The sequence below is a fragment of the Archocentrus centrarchus genome, chromosome 2 (genome assembly GCF_007364275.1).
Source record: "Archocentrus centrarchus isolate MPI-CPG fArcCen1 chromosome 2, fArcCen1, whole genome shotgun sequence".
NCBI lineage: Eukaryota > Metazoa > Chordata > Actinopteri > Cichliformes > Cichlidae > Archocentrus > Archocentrus centrarchus.
In genome coordinates, this window is record NC_044347.1 from 3946023 (window position 1) to 3956060 (window position 10038).

Below are 10038 nucleotides of genomic sequence, written 5' to 3' on the forward strand. Positions count from 1 at the left end.
ATCGTTAATATGCACCGTCCCTTTTAAACCAATAAATTAAAATAAGAGAAAATTTAATATTTAACAAGACTCATATTTTATTTCATCAAACCAACTGAACATGATGCAGAGAGGGCACACACGCCTGCTGTATAACACAAAGTGATACCTGAACCATGAGCTACATCTACTTTATTTATCCTAAAATATTTAATTCTCTAATCTGTGTGTTGCATCATGAAGGAATTTGATTTTGAATTTTAATATCAGGGTCGTCATTTTGAAGATTTCCATAATATGATATCACGTCGGCACTCATACAACAGTGAAAAATTATGACAAACCGCACGATCAGTGGACAGTGCAATAAAAACTAGGCTCAGACACGTGTTTATTGATTTATAGAACAGATGTATGGTTTCCTTTTATTATCTTTCTTTAAAATGATATTTGGATCTCATCAAACATTCGATCAGCGTCAGTCGTTACTTTAACTTTAATTTGATTCTGTTTCTTGTGCTTTGCTGCAAAGTGAAACATAAACACACCAACATTTGCTCGTACACTTATTTGGGAATGTTGCACTAAAGCGCGATCAACACTTTTTTATAATAAAACATTTTTTATAAATGATGAAATATCTACCAGCTTCTTCAGATTCAGCTTTTAATATGGAAAGAACAAAAACAAAGCACAAACAAACCCCACACTGTTACTGCTTTTGAGATAAGCGAAGAAGAAGAAGCTGCTTGTCAGTCAGCTGCTTGCTTGCAGCTGTTTCTGAAGCGCCTGAGCAGAGAGACCCCACAGCAGTACACCAGACTCTTCACAATCAGCACTGTGTACACCAGGCAGAGCAGTCTCACTTGGTTTGGAGATGGAGGAAGCTCCAATGGTGGACGCTCTGCTGCAGTTTGATTGGTGGAGAGAGTAACTGATGGAAGTTCAGTTGGTGGATGTTTAGAAACCCCTGAAACAGAAAAGTCACATTTGAGTTGCAGTGAAAAAAAAATCTGCTGAATTCCTGCAGAAACCTCACCAAGCTTTCATTACCGTCCTCTACTGTGGCCTCCACGGTCTCCCTCTCGTGTTTCACAGAACAGCCATATGTATACGAGCTGCCGTCTGGCTGATGGAGCAGCAGGATGCTGGCAGTGCCGCTCGACGCTCTGAGGTCCAGCTGCTCTACGTCAGCAGTGGGCAGCTCCTCTGGAGGTCCGTCTTGCTTTTGCCTTTTCCAGGAGATCTTGACCAGAGGAGGAACCATGTGCGAGGCCACACAGAGCAGAGATCTCCTGCCCTTTGGATCAGCGGAGGATGCTGCAGGGTACACGCTCACCACCGGCTTCTCTGTCGGCTTGTCTGAAGTTTGACAGCAGACACAGAAATTCATTCAAAGTGACCTGAACGGCTCGGCTGTGACAGGATATATTTCACATTTAATGTGTAATGCTTTGTGTTTTAAACACTTAATAATATTCCATGATTTATATTTGTAATATACAACATAATACATATTAATTTCATTACCATAAAATATTAAATAACCTTATAACGTGTACAAGTAAAAAAAAAAACATCTTTCAGATTATTGCTGCAATTAAGTAGAAATAAGCTACTTTATAAATTATATTTAATGTGCATATTTGTAGGATCATATTGTTGAGCGTCGCAAACAATTTACATTTACACTAAACGTGTTATTTTCAAATTTCACATTATAAGAATATTTGTGTATCATCTCTTGCAACATGTTGAAATTTCAATATACATTTATAGTCACTGTGTTTTTATAATTAGCGTCTGTTTATTCCTTTAAAATATAATCACTGTATATGAATTTAGTGATTTCTTCACAATGCTTTTACAATGAAATATTTGTACATGCGAAAACTGTTTGTCTCTATTAGGATTCTCATAAAAATAAATATTCTTACACTGACATAAAAACTATACAGTGTGTACTGCGTATATATATTTACATCTCTGCATCAGTAGATAACATTTTTCACTGCGTTTGCATTTATTCCCGTCATACTTTTTTGCACGCGTTTACACAATACCAATTATTCAGATACATCAAATATAACTTAATAACCCTACGCAATAAAATCTTTGTAACACACTGTACTAAAATAAATACTAAATTGTAGAACATACTATTTATTTTCACAAATCATCTTACTGTATGATCTGAAACATAAAATACTTTTATATTTGAGATCATGTTAAGTCAGCAGTATTCAGCGTGTTTTCCTCAAACCTGCCTTAAGACGTAAATAAAAGCAGTATTTTTTTTTCAGGTTTACCACATCATATGTGCACAATGCTTAATAATTTACAACTCCCAATGAATTATCTGTTCATTATGAGTTTGCAAACCAAGTACATTAATACATAAAGCAAATTTGTTACAGGATTAGCGGCTCTTATCAGATCTTTGGCACTTTTCAATAACTTACGCATGCAGAGATTAAAATTTTTTTCTACTTAATAAAATCATATTTAAAGCTTACACTGGATTTGAATGCATTTTTCATCCTAAGCATCTTGAGGACAATGAATTCAGTTGTTCTTACCTGTTACAAGCAGTTTAGCTCCAGGGCCAAAGATCCTGTCTCCTTCACACTGTGACACACACCCATACAAAAACCCGTCTGCTGCTCAGTGTGGCAGCTGAGGGGGGGGCAGTTTCAGCTCCATGATTTGTTCCTTCAATCTCCACATCAGTCTTCTGCTTTCTGCTTCAGTCGTGGTGAATTGGTCCCCAAACAGTTGGCTCCCTGAACGGACATCTGATTCACAGGTTTCCTGTTGCCCCACCAGCAGGTTTTCGTGCCAAGTGAAATGTCCCAGTGACATTTGGATGGAGTGGGATTGTAAAGGGATTCCTATGCAGGATGAACTTTGGTAATCATGTGGTTTCTCTTCTCAGACTGAATGAATGAATAAATCCTGAAAATGGCTTCTTCTGCAGTTTGTTCAGGATCACAATGAAACTGTTTTCACATATAGAGACTTGCTGCATGTTTTATATTTTTCTGGCATCTGCCTGAAATTTTAAACATGTTTATTTTTTCAGGGGTCCTCAAAGTTTTCTGATGCTACTTTCCCACCACCGAGGAACCGGTTCGCGTGCCGGTGCTGCTGCTGGTTTCAATGAACCGGCGAAACGCTTAAGAACGGGCCCGCGTTCCCACCGCGTTTCTGTGAACTGCTCCTTTACGTACGAGTGTGGGCGGGTCCTCGTCTGGACACGAAGCCGAAGCGCACAAACGTGGGAGAACACGCTCCCCTTTCTGTGCTGCAAATACGTTTTAGGGTCCAAACCAAACTACAGCAGCATCTGTGTGCAGCACAGACAGCGATTAGAGCAAGACGACAAGTACGCACTTTGTGTCCTTTTATCTGTGATATGAACTGATACAAAGCAGCAAGTTCAGCCTTAGAGCCCAACCTAATTCACAGCCGTGAAAATCGCTTCGCTTTTCTCATGTAATACACATGTAATATGGTAGAAAACTTGATGTTGAGATGGCAGAGTCACGCTGTTGCCAACTCCTCAGCAAGGAAAGTAGCTATTGGCTGTCCTAAAAGTCGCTAGAAGTCGCTATATGACGGTATCGTCTAATTTGCATAATTGGTTATTTGCATGTAGTTGCAATCCAGGATGCAGGAGAGAGGAATCACATCTTTAGAGAGACAAAAAGTGAAGAAAAACACCCCAAATATGTTTAGAACTACTAGGGCTGGGCGATATGGACCAAAATAATATCTCAATATTTTTTAGCTGAATGGTGATTTATGAAATATATCTTGCTATTTTTTCTTCCCAAAGGTATAAACAAAAAGGCACCTCTGAGTCAAAGCTACATGTCCCAAATGTCACAAAGACACTTTCATTAACATTCAGCTGTAGATGTACATGAGAAATTGCTCAAAAATAAACCACTGGCATATTTAAATAACAAAAGACTCACAGCTGTGCTATTAAAATGTAAACAGAAAAGATACCGAAATATATAAAATAGCAAAAGGCTGACTGATTCTTTACAAAGCCAGTCTGCAGTGAAGTAGACTTCACCAAAGAGCTTCCTCCTGTGTAAGATAAACATGTAACCAGATTGAATGAACAAACTTCCATCCTTCAGTCAGCAGGATTTGTAAATCCATAGACATATATGCTGACGTATCACAGCAACATGCCCCACCCGCTCAATGCGGCGTCGTATCCGCCGCCTGCATCACGAGGACACGAACAGACCCACTTCCGCTATTAAGGTCACGTGACTTACGGTACATGCCAACAGCCAGGTACTCTTGGGGGTCCAGGCGATGCAAAGCATCTGAACGGAAGCAGTACGAAGGTTGTATGTACACAAAACACGGTGACAGCGCAGGATTTCAGGTTAACAAAAAGCTCTCCAAAAGTTGCTGACGTCACCGTGAAAACTCGCTAAATTTGTTGCTAGTTGCTTTTTGGAAAAAAAAGTCGCTAAGGGGGTCTGAAAAACCGCTAAATATAGCTACAAAGTCGCCAAGTTGGCAACACTGCAGACTCACGCCCTTCTGTCACTTTCGTCACGCGTTCTTGGTTCGAGACCAGCTAGCTTGTGGGACCGGAGTCGAACCCGTTTTTCAGCCGAGCACCGAGTGCTTCCGCGGTGGAAAACCTGCCTAACGGTTCACCGGCTCCGGAAGCCTGTTGGTGGGAAAGAGGCTTGAGTGGTAATTTAGAGAACCAACAAATGAACCAACGATGTAACACTCTTTGATTTGATTCTTGTTGGTTGGTGGGTTTGAGGGCTTCATAAAAAGCCCATTACGCTTGTTGTATTTGCTCATCTTCAACCTGTATGATCTGGCCACACCACCTGTGCAAGGTTACAGAATTAAAGGTGGGTGATCAGCTGAGACAACACCAAAGAACAGATGTGACCCAACTTTTTGTTTGGGCTGCCATTCGTGAGGACAGCTATAATGTTACCCAGTGATGTCACCCAGCTGGCTATACTTTGAGAATCCTGCATGGAGACAGTCCTTTTTTTTTGAGTATCATTTGTTGAAACAACTAGTGTATGTTTCCTGGTTTCTGGAGTTGTGATCACCATTGTGGTGTGTTGTTTTCCCTGTCAGAGCAGGTGCTCTTGCAGAGGTATGTCACTTCTACAAGAAATGTAGACGCTTTTCTCTTGGATGTATGTCAGGAGAAGGTAAAATATTTGGATGTTTTGTATCTGCACAAGTTTTTTAAAACAAAAAACTATAAAATTATTGATGGGAACTTCTGTAATCTTCTTGGCTCTTCTTGAATTTGTTTTGGTCTTCATCACGTTGTCTTCTCTTAGAAATAGAATACAAACTAGTTATTACAGCAGTGCCGATGACGCCTCCTTCAGTTCAGTGTGACTCAGGCTCTGTTTGTGGGATGTGTGAACCTGGGCTGTGGTCTGTTGCTGTTCCTCTGATGGTTTTTGTTCAGCTGCCGGGGATCATTCCTCACTGTGAGAGCTTTTAGCACAGGAGCAGAAGTAAGCAGCTGAATGAGCACCACTAACTGCTTTTATCTCCAGCTCACAGTTAGTCTGGTTTTTTGAAGCTGAGAAATCATTTTGCTGAGGATGGTTGTACTCACGACTGACTTCACCAGTGCGTTTATTAATATGAAGAATCACTCTGAATTTATCATCATCTTTCCTCTGGTACCAGTGTACGTAACTGCCACTGCACTGGTCAATTCCCCCACAGCTGATGGAGACACTTTTTCCGGGCGTCCTGGTCAAAGTCAAGTCATTCTGGATCAGGTCCGCGGCCATGGTAACCAGCGCTGTGGAGACAGAGACAGAAGAAGGTCGGTGTGACGCTGTTTGTTACAGATGTGTTTGTTGGCTGGAAACACTCACCTGAGTGCAGGCAGCATAGAGCAGCAGCTGGGAGGAAAAGCATTGTGTGCAGCGGTGTTTCCTCTGGTGAACCGGGGAAAAGCGATGCTTCGATAGAACTGAGGCCAAACAAGGACAATTTATATGATTATACGAGGACCACGTGGTTTCTGACGAGACCTCAAACTTCCCATCAGCCCCTGCAGCTGCCTGATAATACTGCTGCTGACTGACAGCTGGAGCTGTGTTGTAGGTCTCCACTAAGTTTGAGGTTTCAAAAGAATTACCCCTCAAATATAGGAGATAATTTATTTGCTATTTCAACCATTTCTTTTTTTGACTTTCTATGATGGGATATTTCTTTCAGTTCATTAAAACATTTGCGTATTTCAGTTTAAATCAGTCATACTTCAGATTCTGCTGTTATATTACCCAGCTGAGTGCCAAAGCTAAAACACTGTCATGGTCCTGGGGTTGACCCGGCGTTGTGTTTTTTTTTTTTGACTTCCAAGTTTTGGTGTCAGATTTCTTCAGCTTGTTCCTTAAATTATTTTTATTGTTCTAGGCTGCTTTAAGTTTGTTGTGCTGTGCTTCTTCGTTATGGCTTTCTGTGTCCTGGAGTTCAGGTTTCCTTTTCCTGTTTTCTTATTGTCTGGTTCTATTCCTTGATCAGGTGTCTTGTCTGCTCTTGGTCTTTGCTACAGTAGGTGTTCACCTACGTCATGTTCTGTTTCCATGTTCAGTTCATGTGTTATAGTCTGTGAATGTGCTTCCTCATGTTTTGTCTAGTCTGTGTTTGTGTCATAGTTGGTCACTTCCTGTTTTATTTTGACAGTCCTGTGTCACGTGTGCTTTGTGTTCTGTTTTGCTTCCCTTGTGTCGTTAGTCTCATTTGGTTCACCTGTTCTACCCTGCTGTCTCCACTCTCCCTAATTACCTTGTGTGTATTTAAACCCTCAGTTCTGCGCTGTTCTTTGTTGTGTTGTCCATGGTGATTTGCTCGTCATGTGTTGCTTGTTATTTCTAAGAAATCCTAGTGATTGTATTTTTCTGGATCACAGCCAGCCCAGTCTTTTGTAATGTGAATCCTGAGTTTATCATCAATAAAGCTGTGACAGTGCCAAGCTACGTACTGCCCCGTGAGTCCTTCATTGGTGTCCTAACTTGATCACACACAGAGTGCTCTGTGACAACCACAGACTTCAGTGTTTGGACCTTGATGTACTTCATAGTAGTTGTTGAGACACTGATAAAAAAATCTGAAGCATCTGCACATTCTGAGGAGTCCTCATGTAGTTTCCATCAGAGATCAGAAAAGACCAGATACTAACTGGTACCGGACTTTTCAGACAGATACAACTACTCATTTCACCCTTTGATGACATGAAGAGTTTATTGCTATAACTTGTGAACCATGTGAACCTGGGCTGGGGTTTCCTGCTGTTCCTCTGGTGGTTTTTGTTCAGCCTGCAGGGATCATTTGTCACTGTGCGAGCTTTTAGAGCAGGAGCAGTAGTAGGTGGCTGAATGAACATCCTTAACCGTCTTTACCTCCAACTCCCAGCTGTCCTGCTTTTTCACAGCTGTGAAATCATCCTCCTCGGGGTGGTTGTAGCCTCGATTGACTGCTCCATTGTTCAAACTAATAGAGAGAAGCATTCTGAATGTATCTCTTGTGTCTGTCTTCTGGTACCAGAGTACAACATTACTGCTGCACTGGTCCGTCCCCCCACAGCTGAAGGAGACTCTTTCTCCAGCTCTCCTGGTCAAAGTTAATTCTTCTTGTATCAGCTCTGCAGCCATGGTGACCATTGCTGTAGAGACACACACAGGTTAGTACAGCAGTGTTTGTTACAGGTGGAGTGCTCCTCACTCCTCACTCACCTGAGCAGAGACAGCACAGAGCAGCAGCTGGGAGGAAAAGCATTGTGTGCGGTGGAGTTTCCTCTGGTGACCCTGGAGAGCAGCAGAGCTCTGATAGAGCTGAGGACAAACAAGGATGACTTATAAGCTACAGTTTGAAACCACGTGAGGAGGGTCACATGATTTCAAACAGGTCCTCAAACCTCCCATCAGCCCCTGCAGCTGAGAAACAGCTGAAGCTCTTTCCTACATTTCTCTTGAGTCTGAGGTTTGAAGAACATTCCCCTTCAAATGTTTGCTTGATGAAGGTCATATATTTGCTATTTCAGCTGTTTATTGTTCCTTTAAAGATATGGAGATATGATTTTAACTTTGGAAAATGTCGCTTCAGTTCATTAGTTCAGTCGTGTTCAGGTTCCTGTGATCATACTTCCAGTTTTTGTGTCGCACTGAGAGGAAAAGTTAAAAACTGGTTTCACTGTTTGGATCTTGGGATTCTTCATATCATAATTTGTTGTTCAGATGGAAGGTCTGAATAAATGACATTCGTGTGTCGACACGTTCTGATGATTGCAGGAGTATTTATCTGCTTTGTTCAGCACGGATCAGAAAAGAAAGAAGAACTGTTAGAATTCTGATTTAAATCTTGAGTTAGGTTACATGTAACAGAAAGGGACCTGATGGTGTCTGAAAGCTGCTTCTTCAGCTGTTTGTGTGTAAACCAGTGTCCTCACAAACATTTTTTCACACTCAGTAACATGATTGTAGAAAAGGTTTCATTTCTCCTTTATGCCCTTCACATATATGGAAACTCTTTCCTGCTCTCTGTGGGTTTTAGAGGTGATTAACAAAGATTAGCAGATGTTACTTTGACATTTCAGAATGAAATCCACTAAACACCTGCATCTTTGTCTCTCTTTGTTTTTAAGACAGTAAAAAAATTGAGCATTAACTGCTTTTATTTAGTGCAAATGTACTAGACTGGAAAACCTGCCAGTGCTTCCAGTCAGCCTTGATCACAGTTAGTCGTTCACTCTTTGTTTATATGAAGATTTTTGATTTGTGCAGATTTAAATGCTGAAACTGTCTTTAGCTCTTGTGACTGTGCCTCAGACTGAGGTGGGGGTGAACCATATGAACCTGGGCTGGGGTTTCCTGCTGTTCCTCTGGTGGTTTTTGTTCAGCCTGCAGGGATCATTTGTCACTGTGCGAGCTTTTAGAGCAGGAGCAGTAGTAGGTGGCTGAATGAACTTTCTTAACCGTCTTTATCTCCAACTCCCAGCTGTCCTGCTTTTTCACAGCTGTGAAATCATCCTCCTCAGGGTGGTTGTAGCCTTTAGTAATTGCACCATTTTTCTTGTTGATATAGAGAAGCATTCTGAATGTATCTCTTGTGCCTGTCTTCTGGTACCAGTCTACAACAGTACCGCTGCACTGGTCCGTCCCCCCACAGCTGAAGGAGACTCTTTCTCCAGCTCTCCTGGTCAGAGTTAATTCTTCTTGTATCAGCTCTGCAGCCATGGTGACCATTGCTGTAGAGACACACACAGGTTAGTACAGCAGTGTTTGTTACAGGTGGAGTGCTCCTCACTCCTCACTCACCTGAGCAGAGGCAGCACAGAGCAGCAGCTGGGAGGAAAAGCATTGTGTGCGGTGGAGTTTCCTCTGGTGACCCTGGAGAGCAGCAGAGCTCTGATAGAGCTGAGGACAAACAAGGATGAGTTATTGATGGACCACATGGTTTCTAACACGCCCCCAAACCTCCCATCAGCCCCTGCAGCTGACACAGATTTACAGCTGAAGTTGCAGAGAAAGAAATTTATTTGATCCTCATTGTCAGATTATTCTTGTGTTGTAATAAGGCAGAGTAGAGATACTGTTTCTAATAGTGTCGATTCTTTGCTTCACTGTATTCTGCTACTTTATGTGGAGTCTGACTCTTTATTGATGGTGAACTGTCCCCACCTGCTGGTGAAAGATTAAGTTTTACAAAGACACAATCATGATGGTCTCCATGAGTCACAGTCAGTCACTACATTCAGCACAGAGGTGCAGATTTTCACAGGTTTAGAAACTAGAAAAAATGCTAGAAACATGAACTGAAATGGTAAACAGAACAATTTGATAGTCTTTTTACTGTAGAGTATTTAATAAAGGCATATAAAGGCCTTAGTATTTAAGGATGGGTCTAAATCCTGGAGCTTTTAATATGACTCATTTCTCCAGCACATGTGATCCCTGATAGATTAGATTAGATTAGATTAGATTAGATTAGATTAGATTAGATTAGATTAGAATAGATTAGATTCAACTT

At 41.4% G+C, this 10038-nt stretch overlaps 1 protein-coding gene across 1 annotated transcript; it reads right to left on the reverse strand.

Annotated features, from left to right (window-relative positions):
- Positions 1 to 656: 656 nt before the first annotated feature.
- Positions 657 to 7826, reverse strand: LOC115799319 (immunoglobulin lambda-1 light chain-like). Its single transcript, XM_030756420.1, has 5 exons — positions 7746 to 7826; positions 7349 to 7675; positions 2559 to 2597; positions 1033 to 1341; positions 657 to 949 (listed from the first exon to the last, which is right to left on the reverse strand). The coding sequence occupies exons 1-5, from the start codon at positions 7786 to 7788 to the stop codon at positions 732 to 734; spliced, it is 936 nt and encodes a 311-aa protein (XP_030612280.1). The 5' UTR covers positions 7789 to 7826; the 3' UTR covers positions 657 to 731.
- Positions 7827 to 10038: the final 2212 nt, after the last annotated feature.